Genomic DNA, 27,446 nt, shown 5'->3' on the forward strand with positions numbered 1-27,446 from the left:
CAACTCTGCGTACCCTAGCATCAAGAAGCCACTCCTCCTCCTGAGTCACTCATGGCCACCTCGGAAGGTGCAGAAGGCCCTGGCTGGCTTTCAGCCTCTGACCCCACATCCTCTCCGCCCTCCTTGCTCTCAGATCTGGGCGCCAGGTACACTGCCCTGGGATACCAACCCCCACTTGCCTCCCGATCCTCAGAACCTGTGGATCAGCTGCACAAGCATCATGGCAGAATTTTGCAAAATTATTCTAATTTTCTAACAAAAACATAAAAAGACTCAAGCTGATTTCTTACTTGTTGAGATTATTTTATTTGTGACATTTATAAGCGACTGTTTTTAGGTGGAGGGCCTAAAGGCTCCGGGATTTTCAAAGTGAAAACAAAAGCAACCCCAAAATGCTCAAAATATTACAAAAATGCTCCCAATGGATGTTCGTTAGAAATATACCACGAATAATTTCCACAAGGCTCATAGGAAAGGGAACAGTAATAAACCACACGGAGTCCAGGGGCTCCGAGTTTGGTCATTTGCTTGAAGATCTTTCGTTACCAAACTAGGCAACACCATCAACGCATCATGGATGCCGTTCCCTAAATGGGCTGTGAAACGTCCTTTAAGAAAACAAACTCGGAGAGCACCAAGGACTTCACAGTTCAACCCTGAGCTATATAGTGTCTATTTATTTATTTATTTTATTTATTCAATTTTTTAATGCCGCCCTTCTCCTTAGACTCAGGGCGGCTTCAACATGTTAGCCATAGCACTTTTGAACAGAGCCACCAGCCTATGGCCCCCCACCATCCGGGTCCTCATTAATACATTAATATAACAGATAATTCATTTTACGTCTTTCGTGATTTCTGTCTTAGCACAATCTGATCTTTTGGGGGGTATTTAATTCCAGGGCCTTACGGATCCTGCGATGGGAGACATTCTCTCTGTGATGCTTTAGAGAGAAAAGCAAGGCCACTTTCCCAAAACCTCCAAATCTTCCGTCTGGCTCCTTCCTTCATTAAAAGGATTTTAAGTTCAGAGGCCCATTTTTGGCAAACATGGACGTGCAACATGGGCCTCTAATCCAGCCAGCTCCAGTCGAGACTCTGCGAAAGGAAACGGGGCAATAATCCAAAGCTCTTTGTGTTGTTATGCAGTCATCAAAACACAACGGACTAAAACTCACACTAGTAACTGAGGGACGATCTCTGCGTTCTCTTTGACACAGGCCAAAGGGAGAGAGGATTGTGTTTCCCCCACTGTTGGCCTTACTTAAAGGACCGGGTATTGTAAAATCCAGGTGTATTATTCCCTTCTACTCACAGGGTGGGACCGATCGCCCCATTCACTGCATCCCTGTGAACCCCAAAATCCCTTCATCCCTTTGAGGAAACGGGTGGAGAATTTTCCCCGTAAAACCAAGTGGGAGGAAGCATCGAATAAACGTCTTCCTGACCAAAAGTGCTGATGCAAAGGTTTTGCTTGGACATATAGCTTCATTAGTGAAATGACCCACTTTCCAAGCTGCCTTTCTTTCCCAACAAATGAATTATTTATCCAGAGTCCGAGTGTCCAAGGGAGGCTTCCACTCACCATCATGCTGCTATTTGGGTCGTGTCTCGCTTCGTGTATAACGGCGCCAAAGCTGTCAAGGTAGCTTAGATTTTCTTCTAACAAATGTGCAAAATCCAACCTGTCAAGAGAAGAAGAGCAGGAGTGGCTGCTCTGGATTCTCCTTCCATACACAGATCAAAACCAGGAGACGTCCCTTCCCACCAGCCATCCCAGTTCCAGATACATTTTCTTTTGGGAGGGTGAAATATTTTGCCATATGAATTACAATTAGTCTCCAACTGTACAACTATAATTAAGCCCACAATTATGGTCTTAAATGGTGACCTATTTTCAAGCATTCTTTTCTTTTTTCCCTTTAAATTTCACAATTTCACACCATATACGGGTTAGACCTCCTTTATTCTACCAACTGTGCTCTTTGAGGTTGTTAGAAAAGAAAAGAATTCCATCTCTACGTTGCCTCCTTCGCTCCATGTAAGGGAGGCCTGCATTTCTGGGGATGAATGTGGACTGCCAGCGTTGAGGGAGGGTTTCTAGCAGGCAGGAAGAACCCCTTCACCCCCCTCTCTTTTTTTAAAAATTATGAAGGTCCAAAGATTAAACACTCCAGAAAAAGCTACAAGCGAAAATATTTACCTTAATATGTATAATTATCATTGGATTTAAAAAAAAAAACTATTTGTATGAACACAATTTAACTTGCAGTAACTATTCTGGCTTTTGTATGAATAAAATTATTCTTTGTAAACAGTATATTTGGTAAGTTTTTCCTTTCCTTTCCAATTTGTATGACTTTTGATGGATCCGGTAACTTAAAAAGTTGACGTGATAATACAAAAACTGTGGCTATTTTTGGATCCAGAGGCCAAAATTTAGTTGAAAACAAGTCACAGATTTAAGACGATGAAATTGCTGTTCCGCAGCGTTATCTAAAATTTGACCATTTCTTTTTTATTGTTGTAACTATATACTACAGTTATTATCTCCCTAGTTCAGTTTCCATTGCCACTCCTCTCTTCTAACCAAGTATGGAGCTTCTCCCATGTTTTAGAGCGCTCCAGGGTCCTCCTGCCCCTTCAACCTATCCATTGTCAGCCCCTCCGGTTCCTTCCTGCGTCTCTTACGCGTTTCTGGAGGTTTCCACGAAAGGCAACGGCTGCAGCGCATTGGCCGGGGCGGTCTGGGAGAGCCAGGCGGGCACGGAGGACGGGACGGGACCCTCCACGCTGGAGCTGGCCAGTCGAGCAGAGCTTTGAGTCTACACGGGAAAGGGGGGGGAAATACGGGAGGAGGCGTTAGGAGAAGCGTCGCAGGGCCTTCGTTAGCGGAGCACCTGCGTCCTGCATGGATTCTCAACGGCTCCGAGTGGCCGATGCGGCAAACAGGTTGGTTGTGCCCTTGGAAAAACTGGTCCAAGGGACCAAACTCTGGAATTGTTTGGCATACAGAAGCCATTCAGAGAGCTAAGTAAGCCCCCCCCCTCAACCCCCCCCCCCCAAAATCCAGAGCGCCAACGATGTGCCGTTTCCTTCTTTTGGGGCACCTGACAAAGAAGACAACGCATCAGCCGCCCCTGTCTGGTACTCCTGGCATTCAAAGGTCGAATGAACTGAGGGGGACTAAAGACCCCTGGGTCAGGAAATGGCCAGTCGGGTGGAGGCGCTCAAGCCTTAAACAGCTGTGGGAAGTTGGCATTTAGGCCAGTGGTTCCCAACCTTTTTTTGGCTGTGCCCCATGGAAGCAGCTCTAAAGTCTGAGGCCTCCCCCCGCTCCATGACATATAGTTCTTATTATTCAAAGAGTGAACCACTTGTGCGGAGGAAGTCTGAAAGGCCCTTAACTGGGTTTAAACAAGGTTCCAATTGCCCCCATTAAAAATGAAATTGTCCCCCTGTGAGGTGTGGGCCCCACATTGGGAACCAGGGATTTAGACTCTTAAATATCGCTTCACGATGCTTTACAACCCTCTGAGTGGTTTACACAGACTCAGCCTCTGGCCCCCAACCATCTGGGTCCTTATTTGACCCACCTTGGAAGGACGGAAGGCTGAGTCCACCTGGAGCCGGTGGTGAGATCTGAACTGTTGAACTACAGCTAGCAGTTAGATGAAGGAGCCTGCAATGGTGCACTCTAACCACTGCCCCACTGTTGGAAGGAAGGAAGGAAGGATAGAAAGAGAGAAGGACAGAAGGAAGGAAGACATAAGATGAAGGAAGGAAGCAAGGAAGGAAGGATTGAAGGAGAGGGAGAAAGAAAGGAAGACGGAAGGAAGGAAGGAAAAGAAAGAAAGGAAGGAAGAGGAAGCGAGGGGAGATGGAAGGAGGAGAGGAAGGCAGGCAGAGCAAGAGCACGTAGACTTCTAGGCAGTTCCGCAGCTTTCCCAGCTCCCTCTAAGCGGTTTCCAGAGAGTTGGCCTCTTGCCTCCAACCATCTGGGTCCTTATTTGACCCACCTTGGAAGGACGGAAGGCTGAGTCCACCTGGAGCCGCTGGTGAGATCTGAACTGTTGAACTACAGCTAGCAGTTAGATGAAGGAGCCTGCAATGGTGCACTCTAACCACTGCCCCACTGTTGGAAGGAAGGAAGGAAGGAAGGATAGAAAGAGAGAAGAAGGACAGAAGGAAGGAAGACATTAAGATGAAGGAAGGAAGCAAGGAAGGAAGGATTGAAGGAGAGGGAGAAAGAAAGGAAGACAGAAGGAAGGAAGGAAAAGAAAGAGAAAGAAAGAAAGAAAGGAAGAAAGAAATAAAGAAAGAAAGGAAGGAAGGAAGAGGAAGCGAGGGGAGATGGAAGGAGAGGAAGGCAGGCAGAGCAAGAGCACGTAGACTTCTAGGCAGTTCCGCAGCTTTCCCAGCCCCCTCTAAGCAGTAGACAGAGAGTCGGCCTCTGGCCCCCAACCATCTGGGTCCTCACTTGACCCACGTCCTGGAGCCTGGGGAGACCTGAACTGCTCAACTACAGCCAGCGGTCAGCAGAAGCAGCTTGCAGTGCTGCACTCTGGCCACCCCGGGCTCTTCTGGGTGAGCGATGTGGGCCAAGGGGCAGACGGGGGCTTGTGTGAGCCGGGGCCGGGTTGGTGCGCACGGTCCTTACGCAAGCGATTTTCAGCAGGTGCCAGATCTCCCTCTGCCGCTTGCCCTGCGTCTGCATGACGGAACCGTCGGCCTCCTTGATGCTGTTCAGAGCCACATCGATGCTGGGCAGGAGGTCCAGGATCTTCTGCTTGCAGCCCAGCAGTTTGCTGCCATTCAAAAAGCACAGAAACACAGAAGATTGACATCTAGTCTGCCCTTGTACCATTTTGGATCCATGTTTATCCCAGGCACGTTCAAACTCAGTGACTGTGGATTGAAGTTTGTTCCAAGCATCTACCTTTTTTGCACCTTCTCCAGGAAAAGGTGGACTAGGCCAAGGGGGCCAAATTCAAAGCCCGCAGGCCATTTTTAGTATTTTTTAAAACGAGGAACAAAGGCAAAAGGTGAGGCCCACCTGATGTTCCTTGGAGCCTGGGCCCTGAATAGTCCGAAAAGCCCTAAAAACACAACGTTGCCACCAGGCCTGGGGCCCTTGAGCATCAACCTACTGCTGTAGCCTAAATGACGAATGATGGATGGATGTGTGTTCTAAATTTATGGGGTTTTATAGACTGTACAGTGATCCCCCGTTTATTGTGTCCCCAACCATTGCGAACAGGGTACTTCGCTATTTTTCAACCCGGAAGTCAAAATACCATCTACGCATGCGTGCCTGTTTTTTCTATGGGCACGCATGCGTAGATGGCAACCGGGAGATCAGCTGCTGGGCGGCTTCCCTGGGTCTTCCCCCTCTTGCTGGCGTCAGCGAGGAGTTTCCCCACCGCCCACGCAAACTCCTCGCTGCCGCCCGCCCTTCGCCCGTCCACGCCGTTCATTCTCGCCGCTTTCGAGCTGAGTCCTGAAGCGAATTCGCTCCAGGACTCAGCTCGAAAGCGCCGAGAGCCAGCGTGGACAAGCCGTTCGTTGGCGCTGGCTATCGGCGCTTTCGAGCTGAGTCCGGAAGCGAATTCGCTCCCGGACTCAGCTCGAAAGCGCCGAGAGCCAGCGTGGACAAGCCGTTCGTTGGCGCTGGCTATCGGCGCTTTTGAGCTGAGTCCGGAAGCGAATTCGCTCCCGGACTCAGCTCGAAAGCGCCGAGAGCCAGCGTGGACAAGCCGTTCGTTGGCGCTGGCTATCGGCGCTTTCGAGCTGAGTCCGGAAGCGAATTCGCTCCCGGACTCAGCTCGAAAGCGCCGAGAGCCAGCGTGGACAAGCCGTTCGTTGGCGCTGGCTATCGGCGCTTTCGAGCTGAGTCCGGAAGCGAATTCGCTCCCGGACTCAGCTCGAAAGCGCCGAGAGCCAGCGTGGACAAGCCGTTCGTTGGCGCTGGCTATCGCCGCTTTTGAGCTGAGTCCGGAAGCGAATTCGCTCCCAGACTCAGCTCGAAAGCGCCGAGAGCCAGCGCCCCCCAGGCCCCCAACCCGGGTTTGGGGGGCTGCTAGGAAGCCCCCCATGCCGGCGGCAAACAGCCGCGCCGCCCCCAATCTTCGGCTCTTCGCTAGCGCTGTGGGAGTAAAAACACCATCTGCACATGTGCAGATGGTGTTTTTACTTCCGCAGCGCTACTTCGCGAAAACCCGCTCGTTGCGGGGGGTCCTGGAACGGAACCCTCGCAACGAGCGGGGGATCACTGTACATTGTTTTTTCTTCTTCTATTGATTGTATCCTGTTTTTATTCTTGCTTCTATTTCTGTACAACACCCTGAGTTCATTGCAGAAGGGAGGCTTATGAATCGAATCAAATCAAATCAACTAGGCCTGGGGAAGGAGAGCTCTCGCTCTGTGTGTGTGTGTGTGTGTGTCCCCCAGGTGTGCCTGCCTGATTACCTGAGGTGCCTGAAGAGTTCCTTGAGGACCCAGTCTTGACTCTGCACTGTCTGCACAATGATCTTGACCATCTCTGTGCTGTCGCTGTAGACGTGGTCTGAAAAGAGAGAGAGAGGGGCTCTCCAAATATGAAATTCCCTCCACAATAATAATAATAATAATAATAAACAAACACTGGGCAATCCGATTTCACCTCCAAAGAAAAGCCATGTCCTTTAAACTACCATTAATAACACTGGTCAACACAAAAGAAAAAAATCACCAGCAAAGGTAACATGTCTGTTTCACAGAGTTTGATGTGCCGGCTCCAAAAATATGCTCAGTTTTGCTCTATCACGTAAAGTGTCTGACGTAGAAGCATTTTTTGTTATTACGTTATTTCTGATATGTAGATGACTGTCTTCTTTAGATTGCTAATATTAGATTTGTTATTATGTATTGTTTACCATTGTTGTGAGCCGCCCGAGTCTATGGAAAGGGGCGGCATATAAATCTAATAAGTCTAATCTAATGTAATCTATACCTTAGAATAATGATGCTGCTCTTGCTACAGAAGAAAAACTATACAACTTTTTGAAATCAGAACAAAAAACGATTCAGAAAAGTACAAGGTCCACTGCGATGATTACAAAAATTATTTTTTTGTAGACCCGTGTAATGAGAATAATATATATATATTTAATTGCTTGGATGAATCAGAAAGCCTGGTAAACAGGACTGTAGCCTCTGGCTGCCACTGAACAAGACTTCCGATATCTTCCCATTTCCTCAACCCAAAGTGCTCCAGAGGCCGCCAAGGCTCCATTTAAGGGAAGCGCGAGGCATCTGGCTGCATAGGAATCAACCCCACCCAGAGATCCTACCGCCTCCGCCCTCCTCGCCTTCCGAAAGGCCTTGGGAACACATGCCGGCAGCCCTGAAGCCCTTGAGGGAGGGTTCTCTGATCCAGCCAGGAGTATGATTGAGGGATGATTGTATGACGTTCATACTGGGTCTTAATTATTTTAAAAACTTGTTTTTATTCTATGCACTGGGGTATTTTAACTTTATACAGTGATACCTTGTCTTACAAACTTAATTGGTTCTGGGACGAAAAGTTCGCAAGACAAAACAATGTTTCCCATAGGAATCAATGGAAAAGCGATTAATGCATGCAAGCCCAAAATTCACTCCTTTTGCCAGCCGAAGCGCCCGTTTTTGTGCTGCTGGGATTCCCCTTAGGTTCCCCTCCATGGGAAACCCCACCTCCAGACTTCCGTTGCCAGAGAAGCGCCAGTTTCTGCGCTGCTGGGATTGTCCTGCAGCATCACAAAAACATGGAAGTCCGGAGGTGGGGTTTCCCATGGAGGGGATCCTCAGGGGAATCCCAGCAGCGCAAAAACAGGCACTTTGCTGGCAACGGAAGGTGCGGAGGTGGGTTTCCCAACGAGGGGAGCCTTCGCCTGGCAACGGAAGTCCGGAGGCGGGGCATCCCAGCGGTGGCAGTGGGTTCGTATCTCGAAAAGTTCGTATGATGACGGCTTCGTAAGACGAGGTATCACTGTATTGGGGTATTTTAATTTTGTAATTGTTTTTATTGTTGCAAGCCGCCCTGAGCAGCCTATAAATTTGAAAAATAAATAAATAAATAATCAGGAGCCAACAGCATCACCGAAGGATCAGTCTGTATATTCTAAATTTTAACCCAGGAACAGTTAGAAATGACCGAAAAACCTGCGATGCAACATGGAAAAGAGGCCGAGGATTCCACTCGTAATTCTTTTGTTTTCACAAGACAGTAGCAAATCTCTTGAGTCCCCAGGGGTTGAAGGGCCTGGGAGTCTAATAAATCCAATTGAATTTGGCCTTTCCAAGCCTGCCAAGGGCATCTGTCCAGGCTCAATGGCAGAGTTCCTGCTCACGGCCACTATGTCTTCCGGGCCTGTTGCGTGTTCCCTGGGAGGAGAAGGGCTGACCACCTACCTGGAGGCCTTGACTTCAGCTGCTTGTAGAGTTCAATGGCTCTTTGCTCCCTGTGGAAAGGCAGAGTGACAGCTGTCAGCATCTCTCCCCTCCCCTCTTGGGGCGAGGGCTCAACTGAAGGCCAGGGGCTCCAAAGCGGCACCCGGTTCCTACCAGTATGGAGGAGGACAACACACCAGTTGTGACACTGGAGCTGCGCGCACAGCTTCGCATCTCCGCCGTGTAGCTGAGCATGTCCGAGCGAGAGTTTGCCTCTGCGCATGTGCAGGATGAAAGCACGAAATTTCAGCATTTTCCCCCCTTCTGTGCATGCGTGGAAGCACAAACAAAACCGCCCAAACTTCCCTCTCTTGAGCGTGTCCGAGCGAGATTTTGCCTCTGCGCATGAGCAGGAACCAAACTCTTGTGAGGGACGTGCGCATGAAATTTCTGCAATTTTTTGCTTCTGTGCATGCGTGGAAGCACAAACAAAACCGCCCAAACTTCCCTCTCTTGAGCGCGTCCGAGCGAGATTTTGCCTCTGCGCATGAGCAGGAACCAAACTCTTGTGAGGGACGTGCGCATGAAATTTCTGCAATTTTTTGCTTCTGTGCATGCGTGGAAGCACAAACAAAACCGCCCAAACTTCCCTCTCTTGAGCGCGTCCGAGCGAGATTTTGCCTCTGCGCATGAGCAGGAAACAAACTCTTGTGAGGGACGTGCGCATGAAATTTCTGCAATTTTTTGCTTCTGTGCAGGTGCGGCAGCAAAAAAAGAAAAATTGCCAAAATATCTCACGTGCGTCCGAGCGAGATTTTCCTTCTGCGCATACACAGGAGGCAAAATCTTGTGATGGACCATGTGCGCAACATTTCAGAGATTTTTTTGCTCCTCCACATAAGCAAAAAAATTTTCTCTCTCTCAAGCGCATCCCCTCGCGAGATCTTGCTTCCTGCCCATGCGCAGAAGCAAAAATCCATCTTGGACGGGTGTGCGCACTGTGGAGACTCAAAGCTGTAAGACCATAAGACCATAAGAACCTATGAAGAGCCCTGCTGAATGGGGCCAAAGCCCATGGAGTCCAGCATTCTGTGTCCCACAGTGGCCCCCCAATTGTCCATGGGGGTCTTGAGCAGAAAGAGAAGGAAAGACCCTCCCTTTCCCTTGACCCCCAACCAATGGGACCCAAGGGATCCCTGCCTGCCTCAACCAACACAGAGGCGGCACATGGACATCTGTTTTAGTCCCTAACACCATGGGAAATGTCCTAGGTGACCCCTGTCAAATGGTCGTTCCACCCCCAAAGGGGTCCTGAACCCCAGGTTGAGAGCCACTGCATTACATGATCCCACTACAGCCATGAAAGCCTCAGATTTACTTTGGAATCAAATTACAGGGCTGTTGAAGTCCAGACGGCAGTTGGACCGCAGCAAAACCTGAGTTCCCAGCCTGTGTGTGCTGCCCCCTTAAGCCATGGTCTGGACTTTCCCCCTGCTGTGTTGAAGGTTGTTTACTGCCTTGCACCCTCCACAAGTGTAACATTTACCTGCTGGAAGCTGCCAGGATCCTTCGCGAGTTGGGAGGCATATAAATACGTTTAATAAATAAATAAATAAGGAGCTAAGGAAAGTCAGCCGGTCAGGGGTGTAAAGAGAAAAGTTGGGTTTTCTTACAGGTTTTCCATCACGTCGTTTTGACGTCGCACGTGGAGGCTCCTCTGCAGCTCCACGATTTCCGTGTGCAGCGCCATGATCTGCTCGTCCAGGGAGCCGATATCCGCCACCTGCCAAGGATCAAAAAAATCCCCTTCTCTGATAAGACTCAGGACAGGTTTGGGGGCATCGAGATGGCTTCTCTTGCACGGAACAATCACCTAACTGGGCGTCTCCTCTGCCTACAGAGAGACACCTCTCTAAGCTTCTGAAACTGGTGAGCCTCTCTTTCAGAAAAGCAGGCCTTTTATTACTATTATTATTATTATTATTATTATTATTATTATTATTATTTATTTATTTATTTATTAGATTTGTATGCCGCCCCTCTCCGTAGCCTTGCTGGGGAGAGAGAAAAACAAGATGGTTTCGGGGAATGTGTAGATATAAGATCATAGGAAAAGTTTTGTTACTAATCTAGGGGCACAGCGACCTCCAAATCTAAGCCAGGAAACACTCAGAGTGAAGGAAACAACATGATAAATGATATAGAAATTTCCCCTAAGAGATGATGAAGAGATGATCGGACAGGATTTGCCGCTTGAGAGCCGGACGGTTGTTTGCTGGAGGTGCCTTTCTCAACCTTGGCAACATCTATGGACTTCAACTCCCAGAATTCCTGCCTGTGGAATTCTGGGAGTTGAAGTCCCTGGTTCCTAATTATTTCTAAGGCAGAGAGATATTGACACCAAGTATCAGTTAGGGCTAGATGGCCTAAATTTTGAATAATAAGCAGTACAATTGGAAAAGACTGGAACACTCTCAATTTGAGAGGCCTTGGAGAAACAGAACTTCAGGGACTTGAGGTCATTTCCTGAGTTCTGGGCAGAGTTCTCCTAAATTCCCTGTGGAGCAGAGAGACAAGAGTGGGAGAATTTTCCTCTCCACCCGGAATGGCAACGGCTGAGCCCCCTCTCAACTGGACAGCTTCGTTTCAGGACTGTCTCAGTATTAGTGGGAATGGAACACCGAACAAGAAAAGGCTACTTAGGTGTCATTAGCTTCCTATTCTTTCCCTATACGTGAGGTTGTTAGTACTATGTACATAACTGGTTGGGCTTGGCAATATATAAAACAAACCAAGAATGCATGCTTACATATATTGAAACACTATTGCTTTAAGAGTTAGTGTTACAATGGCCACAAGAGGGAGCCATAAGCGTGATTCTCTCTGCTATTTCTATTATCTGTGACTGCTGTAGTAAGAACTGTGTGTTAAATGATGGTTTATGTGAGCAGAACAAGTAAGACGTATAGAATTGTATATGTATTGACTGATTTAACTGTATATGACTAGGACTGTTCTTGACTAATATATTTGCCAAAGTAAATAATATTTTATACACTTAATGTATCTGGATTGTATGACTGAACCATTACTCGTAGCCCTGGGCTGTCAGCTGGATATCTGTACAACCTCCATGTGTCCTTTGTGTATGTGTGTGTCTTTGACAATTCAAGAGATCACCCTTCATGCCCCCTTAACAAAAGTGCTGTCTGAGAATTAAAAGATATGCATTTGGTAACAGAGAACAATAAATGTGGGTTGAAAGCAAGGCTCTTTGGATAATAGAAAGTTTTTCATCACTTTCCTACCTTTATTTTTAATTATTTGTTTTTCATTAATGTCCTGCTTTTTCCTATACATGGATATGAGCTCTCTCAGAATTAAAACCTCCTAATAAGGATGATTGGGGCAAGGACAATAAACGATGCCCTCTGGTTTCGGCCCCTACCCACCTTTTCGCAGAGCGAGGCTTTCTCTCCCATGTCTTTCCAGGCTTTTAACATCTTCTCCGAGGCTTAAAGGAAACAGACGGGGGTTAATTTGCAGGCACCGTATTCCCTGAAAACGGGCAACACTTGTTTTGAAACAAAACAATGCTCCAAAACAGTAGTAGTTACACTCATGGATTTTGCACATTTATCATATTGTGTACAAGAGGTGGAAAACAAGAGTTCGGAGTTCTGCATTTAGGAAACCTATGTAGGATGCAGATGCTAAGATGATGAACTGGCTGATCAACAGCTTCAGTTATAAGAGTCAGGCCCCCAGAGAAGCCGGCTGGGTGAGAGAGGAATGAGGTTAATCAACATGGCTAGGTGGTGCAGTGGTTAGAGTGCAGTCCTGCAAGCTACTTCTGCTGATCACAGGCTGCCAGCAGCTTGGTAGAAAGAATCTCAGTAGGCTCCAGGTTGACTCAGCCTTCCGTCCTTCCAGGGGGTCAAATGAGGACCCAGATTGTTTGGGGGCAAGAGGCTGATTCTGAGAACCGCTTAGAGAGGGCTGTCAAAGCACTGGGGAGCGGTAGATAAGTCTAGTGCTATTGCTCTTCCTCCCTCCCTCCCTTCCAAGGTGGGTCAAATGAGGACTCAGATTGTTGGGGGCAAATATGCTGATTCTGTAAACTGTTTAGAGAGGGCTGGAAAAGCACTACGAAGCAGTAGATAAGTCTAATGCTATTGTCCTTCCTTCCTTCCTTCTCAGCCTCCCTCCCTCGTGGGTCAAATGAGGACCCAGACTGTTGGGGGCAAGAGGCTGATTCTGAGAACCGCTTAGAGAGGGCTGGAAAAGCACTGGGAAGCAGTATATAAAGTCTACATGCTATAACCCTATAATTGTTGGGGCCATCCCTGGCACGAAGGCTTACAGATTCCAAAGGTCATTTGGTCGCTGTATCGTTCCAGGTCGAGGTGGATGCTTTGCTGGAAGAAGTTCAGCTTGGCTTTCAGCTGCTGTGAGGCCGAGATGAGGTTATTTTTCCTGTTGGTTAAATTGGTGTTGTACCTCAACAGACTCAACCTGGAGACAAGGAGACGTTTGCATTAATCTCTGCCACAACCACACGTAAACCTACATGGACAGACAAGCCCTGGTGACGTGGTGGTTAGAAGGCAGCGTTTCTGCTTGGAATAAGCAGGAAACAATACACCCCCCCACCCAAAAAAAATACAATATTTAATGGCTCATCTAATAATGGCAGCAAGGATATCGTACACGCAATACTGGAAAAATAAAGCAATTCCACCAGGAAATATAACCATAGATAAAATTTATAGACACACAGAAATGTGTGGGGGATTAAGGGTTTAAATAATTCACTTTATTATGAGATTTGGATCAAATCAAAATTTGATTCTTGACGAATGTATCTTGTCTTTTTATGTCCACTGAGAGCATCTGCACCAAAGACAAATTCCTTGTGTGTCCAATCACACTCAGCCAATAAATCTATTCTATTTTATTCTATTCTAAATGGAACAATTGGATTGAAAACAAAACTAAAAGTCTGTGATACAATGTGAAAGCTCATATGAAAAATAAGAAATACGTAAACATAATAATATATTATATTACATATATTATATACTGCTCAAAAAAATAAAGGGAGCATTTAAACAACACAACATAACTCCAAGTAAATCCAACTTCTGTGAAATCAAACTGTCCACTTAGGAAGCAACACTGACTGACCGTCAATTTCATTCTGTTGTCAGCACATCCAACTTTGCACAGAACAAAGGATTCAGTGAGAATATTTCATTCATTCAGATCCAGGATGGGTTATTTGAGGGCTCCCTTTATTTTTTTTCAGCAGTGTATAATAGATACAGCGTAAGAAATTGGGTATGCATCTGCATTAACTTACTTTGATGTTTTAAAACAGAAAAAAGCAATAAATAAAACCTTTTTTTAAAAAGAAGGATGCAGCATTGCAGGCTAAGCTCTGCCCACCGCCAGGAAGCCGTAGACGTCCAAGAGCTACTGCTAGGGGGCTGTTTGGGACTCAATGGCGAGGGATGCCCCACCTGCCCCTGGGGGCCACGGGGAGCTGCAGAAGGGCCGGCTACTTGGACCCCGCAGCCCTGCTCCGTCCGAGCCCTCCCCGCCTGCTGGACTTACATGGCAGCCCTCTGGCCCTGGAAGAGGCGGCTGTAGTCTTCCTTCAGCCCGATGACGTAGTGCACAGCTTCAGCCCAGATCTTCCGAAGCTGGAAAACAGGCAGCTGGATTTTGCTGTCCTTGACTGGGGGGAAAAATGCCCACCCTTATTAGTATATTAAAACCTGGAAGTTATAAAGCTAAAGAGTCCGGCAGGAATTGAGCGGCTTATAAATCTATAAATAAAAAGGGGAAAGAAAGGGGGGGGGGGGGAGACACTGAAAGTGAAGAGCATTCGTGATGGAACCAAAGCTATTACAGAGTTTGACATGACCTGTTTTTGCAATTTGGAATTCAATATTTACAATTTGTACATAAGTGTTTACAAATTCAAAGAAAAGGAGGAACGGGGCAGGAGGAAGCTTGTACATACATCTGATTGATTTAGTGCTAGTATTTTTTATACTTTGATATTTTAATAAGAATAGAATAGAACAGAACAGAATTCTTTCTTGGCCAAGTGTGACTGGACACACAAGGAATTTGTCTTTGGTGCAGATGCTCTCAGTGGACATGACAGAAAAAGATGCATTCATCAAGAATCGTGAGGTCCAACACTTAATGATTGTCATAGGAGTCAAATAAACAGTCAGGAAACAATCAATATTAATATAAATCATAAGGATACAAGGAAGTTACAGTCATACAGTCATAAACAGGAGGAGATAGGAAGGATGAGAAAAAAACAGGAATAATAGTAGGGCAGATTTAGTAAATAGTTGACAGTGGTGAGGAAACTATTTGTTTAGCAGAGTGATGGCATTTCAGGGGGAGGGGGGGAAGGACTCAAAAGTGATAGTAGAATGTTTTCCCTAAATAAGCCAAATCTTAGAATAACTAATATTTTTTACTAAACGGAGAGAAACGTACCAATATAATTTACAGAGTCCGAAAGCATCCGAGAAGCGAAGGGGCCTTCATAGGTAGTTTTGCTTTTATCAAATAAATACACCATGTAGCTGTCCCAGCCTTTCTGGTGAAGAAGGAGAAACCATGAAGTCAAAACATTTCCTTCTAAACCTTCAGAAAGTGCCAATAATCCAGTAACAACATGCAGGAATAAACGAATAAACTCATACTGTACATAGATGCGATACACACACACACAGAGGTGTCTTTAAAAAGTCTCCAAAAAGGAGTTGGAAGAAGCCACGTTCTGATCTGGGCAATTTGTTTAAACCATTAACCAACATTTCCAGTTCCTTCACTAAGTGGTACACAGATGACTTCCTCTTTGCAAACACCAACTTATTCTCTTATGAACAGAGGCAGCTGGAGCCGACTTCAGGACGATCTCTGTTCTCTCTTAGAGCACAAAACATAATCCACGATCTGCCTTTGTTTGAAGACTTTATCTTGGATGATAAGTTCGGTCAATTGCTCCCAACACAACCTCCCAACACAAGCCATTGAGCTGTTCTGTCTGTTCCCCCAACCCTCAGCCATTGTTTGAGGAAAGAATTAATAAAGGTTAGCAAACCAAACCAAAGTATCTTTGGGAAGATGCCAGGAGCCAGGGCAATTGTGCTAATAAAACATCTCTGTGATCTTTCTGACCTCTTTAGAGACAATCTCTGAGATTTTAAAATTATCCTTCACACTCTGGTCTGAAACAGGGACCAATTTTTTGCCAAGTCTCTGGACTTCTACCTTCTGTGGGTCCTTGGGTGTTTTGGTTTCTTTCAACAGAAGTTCTGACTGCTCATTATTTTGTTAAGAGGAGGAGTCTCTGGAATAGGTCATTGAAAAACATCTCAAAGCCAGTAAGAAAATAAGTCCAGCACTTTGACTCAACTTTCAGACAAAAGTTTTGGAAGAACCATTAGTGGGTTTTTTGTTTTTTGGTAAAATAAAATTAAATATATACCACTAGCTACGAGGTGAGTTAGGATGGAAGACCTTCTGGGAAAGGTAAAAGAGGGTTGAAGAAGTAGAGGGGGAGGAAGAGGAGAGAAAGAGGAAGAGGAGGAATGAAGGAGTAAGTAGGGAGGAGGAGGGCAGAGAGAGAGGGGGGGGGAGAGACTGCAGGAAAGAACAAGAAGAGGGGCAGACTGGTGGACTAAGAGATATAGACTCTTGAATAATGGAGAAAAATGTGTAACTATTGTATATATGTTGGTTTGTAATACTGGAGGGTATGTACATGATAATTTGTATGCAAGAGAGTGGAGAGAAATAAACTTTTTCAAAACAAACAAACTTTCAGACAGTGTAAAGTCATGCTTACTCCTTCGTGTTATGCTGGTGCTTCTAAGTCAGTGTTTCCCAACCTTGGCAACTTGAAGATATCTGGACTTCAACTCCCAGAATTCCCCAGACGGCATTTGCTGGCTGGGGAATTCTGGGAGTTGAAGTCCAGATATCTTCAAGTGGCCAAGGTTGGGAACCACTGTTCTAAAGGATTAAACTTTTCAGCCTTTTATAGTCTTGCAGAAAATGGAACCGAAGAGAAAGGATGGCCCCCGACCAGGCCTTACAGAAAATGGAGCAGGTGACAGAAATTTCCACAAATCGGAATTTATGGAACCTGGCGTGACATCAGCTCTTCCTGCTCTGCCCGAGGGCTACGAACGGCTATCGTTAGAAAAAGGCAAAGGGCCCAAGAATTCAAGCGGGGGGTCTTACTACGCCGTCGATGACACACTGGGAGGCCGGCTTCCGGGGGTCTACGCAGCTCCCCATCTCCAGGAGCAGCTCCTGGTTCCCCGAATTGATCCCGGTGTCCGACTCAATGCGGACTTGCAGGGCCTGGAGACTTTCCTCTTGGTAGAGCGAGTACGACAGGATCTTGGCGGACGTCATGTTTAAGATGTGGACAATCTGGAAAGAAAAGGCCACAGGGAAACAGCAGCTCTACACTTGGAGAATGGTCAGTTTCTCAAGATACTTTTCACCAGCCCTCTGGGAACGTAGGAGAGACAGTGTTAGGATGCTCAAAATAGAATGGGGTTGGGTGGGGGCACTAAGGGTTTGGGGTTTCTGGTAACAACTAGAGTGTGCTGCCCCAATTAATAACAACAACAACAACAACAACAGAGTTGGAAGGGACCTTGGAGGTCTTCTAGTCCAGCCCCCTGCTAAGGCAGGAAACCCTACACTGCTTCAGACAGAGGGTTGTCCAACATCTTCTTAAAAGCTTCCAGTGTCGGAACATTCACAACTTCTGGTGGCAGGCTGTTCCACGGATTAATTGTTCTGACTGTCAGGAAATTTCTCCTTAGTTCTAAGTTGCTTCTCTCCTTGTTTAGTTTCCACCCATTGCTTCTTGTTGTACCCTCAGGTGCCTTGGAGAAGAGCTTGACTCCCTCTTCTTTGGGGCAACCCCTGAGATGCTGGAACACTGCTATCGTGTCTCCCCTGGTCCTTCTTTCCATTAAACTAGACATAAACCCAGTTCCTGCAACCGTTCTTCATATGTTTTAGCCTCCGGTCCCTTAATCCTCTTTGTTGCTCTTCTCTGAACTTTTTATAGAGTCTCCACATCCTTTTTGCATCGTGGTGACCAAAACTGGATGCAAATATTCCAAGTGTGGCCTTATAAAGGCCTTGTAGAGTGAGTGATCTTGGTTCTCTCCCTCTGTTGATGCAGCCTAGAACTGTGTGGGCTTTTTGGGCAGCTGCTGCCCACGGCTGGCTCCTATTTAAATGGTCGTCCACTAGGACTCCAAGGTCCCTCTCACACTTGCTACTGTTGAGCAAGGTACCACATACACTGTACCTGTGTGCTTTGTTTTTCTGGCCTAAATGTAGAACCTGACTTTTTCCACCCTTGAATTTCATTTTGCTAGATAGCGCCCATGGTTGATGTCTGCCAAGATCCTTCTGTATTTCCAATCATGTTGCTGTTATTAGAAAAATAAAGATGTCCTGGGAAAATGGTTTCAATTATTTTATTTCCTATTAGCGAGGGCAAATATTTTGTCGACGTTACAAAGTGTGAGGATTTTAAGACTCAGTCAGAGAAGCAAGTGACAGCTTATTTGCTGCAATTGTAATTAATCCTTTCCATCGAAATGTATAATCTTCCCACTTACCTTCAGGCTCAACACCTGTTCCATCACTTGAAAACACCTGTAGCTGTTGGTGTTTGGGTCTCTTCCACCTCCTCTTTGCTGGGGGTCCCAGGTCAGCATCATCCGAAGCCAGGGCTCCATTGTGCAGACAACTGTACTAAATTGCACCATAAAACAAAAGGAAAACGTCAGCCCACCAGACGGGCTGCCACAATCCTGCCTCACTCCATGGCCTGACTACTTGAAAGACCCCCGGTCTCTCGTAGGAAGGGAAAGAAGGTGGGAGGGAAGGAAGGAAGAACGGAAGGAAGGTGGGAGGGAAGGAAGGAGGGAAGGAAGGAAGGAAGGAAGGTGGGAGGGAAGAAAGAATGGAAGGAAAGAAAGAAGGTGGGAGGGAAGGAAGGAAGGTGGGAGGGAAGAAAGAATGGAAGGAAAGAAAGAAGGTGGGAGGGAAGGAAGGAAGAACGGAAGGAAGGTGGGAGGGAAGAAAGAATGGAAGGAAAGAAAGAAGGTGGGAGGGAAGGAAGGAAGAACGGAAGGAAGGTGGGAGGGAAGGAAGGAAGGAAGGAGGGAAGGAAGGAAGGTGGGAGGGAAGAAAGAATGGAAGGAAAGAAAGAAGGTGGGAGGGAAGGAAGAAAGAACGGAAGGAAGGAAGGAGGGTGGGAGGGAAGGAAGGAAGGTGGGAGGGAAGAAAGAATGGAAGGAAAGAAAGAAGGTGGGAGGGAAGGAAGGAAGAACGGAAGGAAGGTGGGAGGGAAGGAAGGAAGGAGGGAAGGAAGGAAGGAAGGTGGGAGGGAAGAAAGAATGGAAGGAAAGAAAGAAGGTGGGAGGGAAGGAAGAAAGAACGGAAGGAAGGAAGGAAGGAAGGAAGGAAGGAGGGAAGGAAGGAAGGAAGTTGGGAGGGAAGAAAGAATGGAAGGAAAGAAAGAAGGTGGGAGGGAAGGAAGGAAGAATGGAAGGAAGGAAGGAAGGAGGGTGGGAGGGAAGGAAGGTGGGAGGGAGGGAAGAAAGAATGGAAGGAAAGAAAGGTGGGAGGGAAGGAAGGAAGAACGGAAGGAAGGTGGGAGGGAAGGAAGGAAGGAAGGTGGGAGGGAAGAAAGAATGGAAGGAAAGAAAGAAGGTGGGAGGGAAGGAAGGAAGAACGGAAGGAAGGAAGGAAGGTGGGAGGGAAGGAAGGAAGGAAGGTGGGAGGGAAGAAAGAATGGAAGGAAAGAAAGAAGGTGGGAGGGAAGGAAGGAAGAACGGAAGGAAGGAAGGAAGGTGGGAGGGAAGGAAGGAAGGTGGGAGGGAAGAAAGAATGGAAGGAAAGAAAGAAGGTGGGAGGGAAGGAAGGAAGAACGGAAGGAAGGAAGGAAGGTGGGAGGGAAGGAAGGAAGGTGGGAGGGAAGAAAGAATGGAAGGAAAGAAAGAAGGTGGGAGGGAAGGAAGGAAGAACGGAAGGAAGGAAGGAAGGTGGGAGGGAAGGAAGGAAGGAAGGTGGGAGGGAAGAAAGAATGGAAGGAAAGAAAGAAGGTGGGAGGGAAGGAAGGAAGAATGGAAGGAAGGAAGGAAGGAGGGTGGGAGGGAAGGAAGGTGGGAGGGAGGGAAGAAAGAATGGAAGGAAAGAAAGGTGGGAGGGAAGGAAGGAAGAACGGAAGGAAGGTGGGAGGGAAGGAAGGAAGGAAGGTGGGAGGGAAGAAAGAATGGAAGGAAAGAAAGAAGGTGGGAGGGAAGGAAGGAAGAACGGAAGGAAGGTGGGAGGGAAGGAAGGAAGGAAGGTGGGAGGGAAGAAAGAATGGAAGGAAAGAAAGAAGGTGGGAGGGAAGGAAGGAAGAACGGAAGGAAGGAAGGAAGGTGGGAGGGAAGGAAGGAAGGTGGGAGGGAAGAAAGAATGGAAGGAAAGAAAGAAGGTGGGAGGGAAGGAAGGAAGAACGGAAGGAAGGAAGGAAGGTGGGAGGGAAGGAAGGAAGGAAGGTGGGAGGGAAGAAAGAATGGATGATTGAAAGAAGGTGGGTGGGAAGGTGGAAGGGAAGGAAGGTGGAGGTGGGTGGGTGGGAAGGATGGGATGGTGGGAGGGAAGAAAGAATGGAAGGAAAGAAGAAGGTGGGAGGGGATGAAGGAAGGAGAAGGTTGGATGGAAGGGGGGGGGTTAAGAAGAAGAAAGAAGGTGGGGGGGTTGGATGTTTGTAAGGTTGTAGGTAGGTTGGAGGGTGGGTGGGTTGGTTGGTTGGTGGGAGGGAGGAAAGAATGGAAGGAAAGAAAGAAGGTGGGAGGGAAGGAAGGAAGAACGGAAGGAAGGAAGGTTGGTGGGTGGGTGTGGGGGTGGGGTTGAATGTTGGGGAAGGTTGTTGGTGGGTGGGTTGGTAGTTGTAGGGAGGTGGGGAGGTGGGAGGGAAGGAGGAAGGAAGGTGGGAGGTGAAGGAAGAATGGAGAGAAGAAGAAGGTGGGAGGGAAGGAAGAAGAACGGAAGGAAGGGGTGGTTGGGTTGGGGGGGGTGGTTTGAAGTTTGTTCGAAAAGGAAGGAAGGTGGGAGGGAGGGACAGAACTGGAACAGGAAAGAAAGAAGGTGGGAGGGAAGAAGGAAGAACGGAAGGAAGGAAGGAAGGTGGGAGGGAAGGAAGGAAGGTGGGAGGGAAGAAAGAATGGAAGGAAAGAAAGAAGGTGGGAGGGAAGGAAGGAAGAACGGAAGGAAGGAAGGAAGGTGGGAGGGAAGGAAGGAAGGAAGGTGGGAGGGAAGAAAGAATGGAAGGAAAGAAAGAAGGTGGGAGGGAAGGAAGAAAGAACGGAAGGAAGGAAGGAAGGAGGGTGGGAGGGAAGGAAGGAAGGTGGGAGGGAGGAAAGAATGGAAGGAAAGAAAGAAGGTGGGAGGGAAGGAAGAAAGAATGGAAGGAAAGAAAGAAGGTGGGAGGGAAGGAAGGAAGGAAGGAAGGTTTAGGAAGGCATTCTGCCAATTTAAGGAGAGAGGATGGAATGAACGTTACCTGCACAAGCTGTTTGGAGTTGGCAAACAAGAACTGAACCTGACCTCCCCCGTCATCTCTTCCCAGGCAAAGATGCACGTGGGGTCTTTCCTCCTGATTTTCTCATGCCTGCAGGAAAAGAGCCAGGAGGGTGGAGATCAAAATATAAAACAAACAGTTAAGGCCCCTTTGGGACCTTATCAAAATGCTTATGAACCCTTGCCCACCCCCCCACCCCTCCGCAAATGAGCGATGCTCGGCCTCCCCCTGCTGCCAAACCCATTAGAATTTGTGTGTCTACATTAAAATCTTGGTTATTACTGCCGACCGGCGGGTCCATGGGGAAGGGCCTTCTCTGTTGTGGCCCCGGCCCTCTAGAACCAACTCCCCTTGGAGATTCAAACTGCCCCCACTCTCCTCGCCTTCCAAAAAATATTAAGAACACACCTATGTTGGCAGGCCTGGGGCCGTTGAGTGATAGTTCATATTTTTAACATATTTTTGCTGATAATGAAAAGGGAGACTAATGTGTATGTGTGTGTGTGTATGTGTGAGTTTGAGAGACTGGGGAACCCCCAGAGACTGTAGAACCCACAGTTAGGGTATTGTCTGAGTCAGAGGACGATGGGGACTTTGAGATGCGAGGGTCAGAAGGATGAGAGCCAGGCAGGAATATCTCTCTAGAAGGGGGTCTAGGCATTGACTAGGTCTATGGGATATTGATAGGGCAGGCCGATGGGAGGTGTGGCACACAACGTTCACTGTGAGAGACTCCTTCCGATCCCATGGATTTTGAGGCCTGTTTTGACAGAAGCTGGTGAAGCCCTGAACTGTGAGCGAAGAGAGAAATACCCGCAGCCCCTCACGAGGGGAGATTTATGCCTCTAGCTGGCCTGCATCCCTGACTGTTTTCTGTGCTCTTTAGACGGGAACGCTGTCAGCCTGAAAGGCCTGAGAATTCACTCGCTGGACTTTGTGTAAATCATAATCCTTTTTGCTTCGATCAATGTTCCCAGCAGGTGTGGGGTTCGCTTTCTAAGATCTGATCCGGCCAGAGAGAACATCTCCTGGGGCCTTTAAAGAGGACGGGGCTGCCTTGACCCCCCTGTATTTGCAGAGACACAACACTGGCACCCCACTGCCCCCCTCCCCCCAAAGTCAGAGGGACCTACCAGGTGAAGGGCTGCTGGTTGTGTAGAAAGGGCCTGAAGCCCGTAATGCACTCAAAGATGACCGTCCCCAGGCTCCAGAAGTCCACCGTCAGGGTGTAAGAGCTGTTATCAAAGAGTTCAGGGGCCTTGAAGAGAAGAAATTGCAATTAAATCAACCTGCGGAGTGAAGAACAGAACAGGCCCCAATTTGCATCCAGGTCTCACCAAATACTGCAAGGTCCCCACGAAGGACGTGCAGAGGCTGCCTTGGTCCAGGTCCTTGGCGTATCCCAGGTCGATGATCTTGTAGATGATCTGCAAATTGGATCACACTCCAAGTCATTGTTTGCCCCTGAGCTGCTCCACTTCCCCCCACTCTGTTTGGAACTGGGGAGGGAGGAGGGTGGGAATTCTCTCTTCTTTTCCCCCTAGCCCAGCCTCTGAAATGGGCGAGAGAGGCGGGGGGGGGGGGGTCTTTTCCTTCCATTGGCTAGGAAGGAAGGAAGGAAGATGAAGTGCGGAGGGAGGGAGGAAGGGAGGAAGGGAGAGAGGGAGAAGGAAGGAAGGAAGGAAGGAAGATGAAGTGCGGAGGAAGAAAGGAAGGAAGATGAAGAGCGGAGGGAGGGAGGAAGGGAGGAAGGGAGGGAGGGAGGGAGAAGGAAGGAAGGAAGGAAGGAAGGAAGGAAGGAAGGAAGGAAGGAAGGAAGGAAGGAAGGAAGGAGGAAAGCTGGGTTTTTAGGTGCTGGAGAACCAGCTCTACAAGCCACCAGCTGTTCATACTTCTTGGGGTTTTTAAGGGGTGGTGGCATAATTTTTTATTTTTCTCCCCAGTATAAAAAGACATACATACATAAAATCACATATATCATCAACGTCTAATATGCTTATATAATCATTTTATATAAATGATAAATTATATAAATTATATAAATATAAATTATTAAAAACATCCAAAATCCTATTTTCATGTCATCAATATTTACTCCATCAATCTAACTTTCACACTAATAATAATAATAAAGTTTTTATATAGAAACATAATTAAAATTGTACAGCAGTGGCTGATTTCAATCTAACAAACCAAAGAAAGTACCAGTTATGCAAATGGCCTCCATTCATCCACAGCATGACTTCCATCCTTCTTTATATTTATTGACTGTATAACTAACTAAAGGCAGTGAACATACCTAGTATTTCTTCCTCCACACAAGACCCGGAGGAGGTGGGCTGGGGTGTGTGAGGGAGAGAGAGGGACTCTGCCCCAAGTTACCCACCCGCCTTTGGTGCCTTCTAAGGCAGGAGTAGAACTCGGGGCCTCCTGGGGAGTGGCCCAAAGTCCAGGGCACCTTGTGCTTCAAGAGAGCAGGTGGGGAAGATGAGAGAACCCGACTGCTCATGAGGACTAGTGCCATGACAGCACAACTGCCTCCGAAGCCATCAGGGGCCTCTCCTCCCGGCAGATGTGGGCAGTGGGGCAGGGAGGGAAAACTCCACTGCAGCCTTCTGAGAACCCTTTGTTCACTGACCTTCCCGGCTTCATCCTGCAGGACAATGTTTTCTGGTTTAAGATCTCTATGAATGATTCGGTTTTCATGTAAATACTGGATGCCAGACCCTAGGAATTATTGGGGGGGGGGGGGAGGGAGAGAATGAACACATATAATAATAATAATAACAACCACAACAATAAACCTTTATTTATAATGCAAGACATGTACAACTAGCAAAGACAGACAACAGGCAACAAACACACACACGTAGCTAAAACACAACTAATAAACCCACAAAACTTGTTAAGAACCTTCCCAACCTCCGCCGTGTGTGTCCTCCCCTCCTGCTGATCCCCAGTAGGAGGAGGGTGTTTCAATCTGCCCAGTCAAAGAGGAGGGTTTTTCATGCCTTGCGGAAGGGGAGAAAAGTCTCCTCTACCCGAAGCTCCGAGGGAAGACGCTTCCCTTTAATTTAGAAAAGATTAGAAGACCAGAGACACTTTCTGATTCAAGAGTGGTGAACGCAGGAGACCCCCCACCGCCTCCGTCCCAGGGCCCTTCTGTGGTCTGAGTCAATGCAGAGGTGAATTCTTGAGACGCTTTCAGGACGGGTTGGGTTTTGGAATGAACTTGGAGGCACAACAAGACGACTGGGAAGCCAAAGACTTTGGAATCTCTCTCTGGGGGAAAAGGACAGCTGACCTACCGATGTCGCTCAGCACGGAAAGGACCTGGCTTTCCTTAAGGCCACAGCAATTCTCAGGCACGTTCAGCAGCTGGAAGAGGAACGGGGGAAACAATACGAAGGTTCATCATTTAGTTCTGCAGACCTGAACTCCAGAAAGAGGGGAAGGGGTCCAAAGAGGGGCTATGAGAGAAATGGGGCCCTTCTCTCCTTTTAACACGTAGCGTAGCAAGAGGTTAGAGCTGTAAAGGTACAGATACATGTTGGTGCCTTCTTTTCATTTTGTCCTTTATGTGGGGGTTTTTTTTTGCTATTACATTTTTTTTGCATGTTTCTTTCATGTATTGTTTGTGTTTTTGTATGTTTTTTAAGATTAAAACTTTGTTTTAAAAATGTTCTATTTAATGACCTATCTCTCTCTCTCATCTACAGTATATCTATCTGCATCTAATCTATCTTCATCCATCCATCATATCTATCTATCCATATCTATCTATCTATCTATCTATCTATCTATCTATCCATATCTATCTATCTATCCATATCTATCTATAAAATAAAATAAAATAGTAGCAAAACGTTTAGTACTAAATCTGGTGGTGTGCATCTTATCTTGGGGAGCCCTCGAAGCTGGGACAGAACAATTTCATCTCAACGCCCTCGAGTGGCAGTGGGGCTCTGGCTCCCCCTTGGTGGGCTCCTCTGGGGCAGTGTGGCCCAACCTTGTGAAGATATTTGGACGTCAACTCCCAGAATTCCCCATATCTTCAAGTGGCCCAGGTTGGCCCACACTGCCCTAGGGAGCAAGGGAGCTCCAGGGAAGGAAGACCGCCACCCATGGGGGCTCCCGCAGCCCAGCCCCCCCCTCTCCTACCTTCCTGAGGTCCCCCCGGGAGCAATACTCCATGGCCAGCAGGGGCACATCGTTCACCAGGAAGTCCAGGTCTTCGGGCAGCTCCAGGGCCTTGACCATGTTCGGGTGGTCCAAGCTGTGGGAGGAGGAGAGGAGAGGGCAGCTGCGGGGGGAGAATTCCCTGCGGGGGGTCCCAGAGATCAAGGGGACAGAAGAGCCCTGGGGGGGGGCAGCTGGGGCCAGTGGTTAGAGGCCAGGAAGAGGAAAGCTGGGGGAGGTGGTGGAGAGGTCTAGTCCTGCCTGAGTCAGGAGGGGGAGGAGGGGGAGGAGGGGGGGTCTTCCCCCCCTTGGAGAGGTGTCCTTATGGAAAGCAGCTGGGGCTAGGGGTTGGAGCCCAAGAATAGAATAATAATAATAATAATTATTATTATTATTATTTATTAGATTTGTATGCCGCCCCTCTCCAAGGACTCGGAGTGGCTCAGAACAGAAGACAATATCACAAATCCAATATGTTAAAAAAACACACTAACAGCCCATTATGAAAACCTTATAGAAGGAATATAAGGTGCAGATGTGTTTATTTTACGTAAGTTTTAACCAGGGTTTTAGTGTTTATACAGCATTTTTGGGACTTCTCTCTGCTGTTTTGCAATTGTTATTGCTGCAAGCTGCCTGGAGTCCAATTGAACAAACAGTCCTCAGTCTCAAGGGCAACAGAAGAGCCGGAGGTGCCGAGTTCTAGTCCTAGGATTGTATCGAATGGTTCTTAATGATGGGTTTTTAAAATGTGTTTCTTTTCTTTTTAAATATTGCATTTGGATATTGTTGTGATTGTTGTGAGCCACATACAAATCTAATCAATTAAATTAAATTAGTCAAAGGTTGGGGTGGGGGGGAGTTTTGGGCCAGTTGAGCCCCTTTTTGGTCAGCCCAGCCCAGCCCTGGAAGGGGGGGGAGGAGGGAAGGGGGTGCAGAGGGTCTTGATTGAGGTGGAGGGGGGTTCAAAGGGGAGGGGGGGGCGTGGGGGGCTGCAAAGGGGAAGAGGGGGGGTCGTGGGGAGGGCGGCACCTGCGGAGGATCCGGAGTTCGTGCCGCCATCGCTCCTGGTGCCGGGCGCTGAGCTCCAGCCTGCAGGCCTTGACCGCCAGCCGGACGCCGGACTCCTGCGGGGAAGAAGCGGGGTCGGGGTCAAGGGGGGGGACACAGACTCCTCCGGGACCCCCCCAGCAGCCCCCCCCCCACGAGGCCCACCCGGTGCTGGTAGAGGGAGACGTTGCCGAAGCCGCCGGCGCCCAGCCGCTCGCGCATCTCCCAGGGGCCGCAGGTGTTGGAGCCCGGGCAGCCCCCGCGCAGGGCCACCGCCGCCCCCGCCGGCAGACGCTCCATCGACGCCGCCCGACGCCGCCCGCCTCTTCCGGGCCTCGCCCCACGCCCAGGCCGCCCCCGGGGAGGAGCCACAGGCCCGGGCAGGCCTCTCTCTGGGCGGCTCCGCGGGGCTGGCAAGGGCGGGGCCAACGGGTTCAGGCCCTGCCGGGCAGCCTCTCCCCTCCCCGGTGGGGGTGAGTTCCGCCCAGAGGCCCTCAGAAATAGAGCCCCTTCGTCTCTATTCAAAATGAGAGAATTGGCGGGGGGGGGGGCTTTACTCCTCCCCCCAGAAAGCCTCTCCCCAGGGAGGATGCGAAAAAACTGGGAGAAATAGAAGTGCAGACTTAGTAAAAGGTTTGAGAATGGTGAGGGAATTCTTTGTTTAGCAGAGTGAAGGCATTTGGGGAAGAAACTGTCCTTCTGTCTCGTTGTCTTGGTGGGCACTTTTAAGGGTCAGAGTTGAAACAGCTTGTGTCCAGGATGCGAGGGGTCAGTCAATATTTTCCCCGCCCTCTTTTTGACTTGTGCAGTCTATAGGTCCTCAATGGAAGGCAGGTTGGCAGCCATTGTTTTGTTCTGCCGTTCTGATTCTGCTCTGAAGTCCGTGTCGGTCTTGTTGGGTTGCAGAACCAAACCAGACAGTGATGGAGGTGCAGATGACAGACTCAGTGATTCCTCCAATTCCTTTCATTGCTCATTTGACCCCTTAAGTGCTTTTTTACCTCATGATTCTTGACAAATGTGTATTTTCTTTTATATCCACTGAGACAAATTCCTTGTGGGTCCAGTCACACCTGGCCAATAAAATAATTCTACTCTACGAGCAATGAAAGCAAAGAAAGGAATTGGGGAATCACTGAGTCTGTCACCTGCATCTCCATCAC

At 48.1% G+C, this 27,446-nt stretch overlaps 1 protein-coding gene across 2 annotated transcripts; it reads right to left on the reverse strand.

Moving 5' to 3' along the window:
- Window positions 1-282: 282 nt before the first annotated feature.
- CHUK (component of inhibitor of nuclear factor kappa B kinase complex) lies at window positions 283-26,634 on the reverse strand. 2 transcript variants are annotated; one of them, XM_070751463.1, is made up of 21 exons: window positions 26,449-26,634; window positions 26,266-26,360; window positions 25,216-25,330; window positions 24,363-24,432; window positions 23,693-23,781; window positions 22,392-22,481; window positions 22,188-22,312; window positions 21,037-21,144; window positions 18,098-18,233; window positions 16,689-16,883; window positions 14,934-15,036; window positions 14,025-14,148; window positions 12,772-12,923; window positions 11,861-11,922; window positions 10,082-10,191; window positions 8,430-8,479; window positions 6,468-6,564; window positions 4,660-4,807; window positions 2,691-2,824; window positions 1,585-1,684; window positions 283-1,097 (listed from the first exon to the last, which is right to left on the reverse strand). In XM_070751463.1, the coding sequence occupies exons 1-21, from the start codon at window positions 26,581-26,583 to the stop codon at window positions 1,071-1,073; spliced, it is 2,265 nt and encodes a 754-aa protein (XP_070607564.1). In that variant the 5' UTR covers window positions 26,584-26,634; the 3' UTR covers window positions 283-1,070. The 2 variants fall into 2 exon arrangements, 1 of the variants encoding a protein (XP_070607564.1); XR_011559071.1 differs by lacking the exon at window positions 8,430-8,479 and having other exon boundaries at window positions 26,449-26,625.
- Window positions 26,635-27,446: the final 812 nt, after the last annotated feature.

The sequence above is a fragment of the Erythrolamprus reginae genome, chromosome 4, assembly GCF_031021105.1.
Source record: "Erythrolamprus reginae isolate rEryReg1 chromosome 4, rEryReg1.hap1, whole genome shotgun sequence".
Taxonomy (NCBI): Eukaryota; Metazoa; Chordata; class Lepidosauria; order Squamata; family Dipsadidae; genus Erythrolamprus; species Erythrolamprus reginae.

What these genes read in the sequence shown, in the direction of transcription:
- CHUK (XM_070751463.1), bottom strand. Translation starts at nt 26,583, where the DNA reads ATGGAGCGTCTGCCGGCGGGGGCGGCGGTGGCCCTGCGCGGGGGCTGC. An exon ending in GAACTCCGGATCCTCCGCAG is followed by an intron (nt 25,331 to 26,265) that starts GTGCCGCCCTCC and finishes CTCCTCCCACAG; the next exon opens with CTTGGACCACCCGAACATGG. An exon ending in ACCCAAATAGCAGCATGATG is followed by an intron (nt 1,098 to 1,584) that starts GTGAGTGGAAGC and finishes TTCCTTTCGCAG; the next exon opens with AGTCTCGACTGGAGCTGGCT.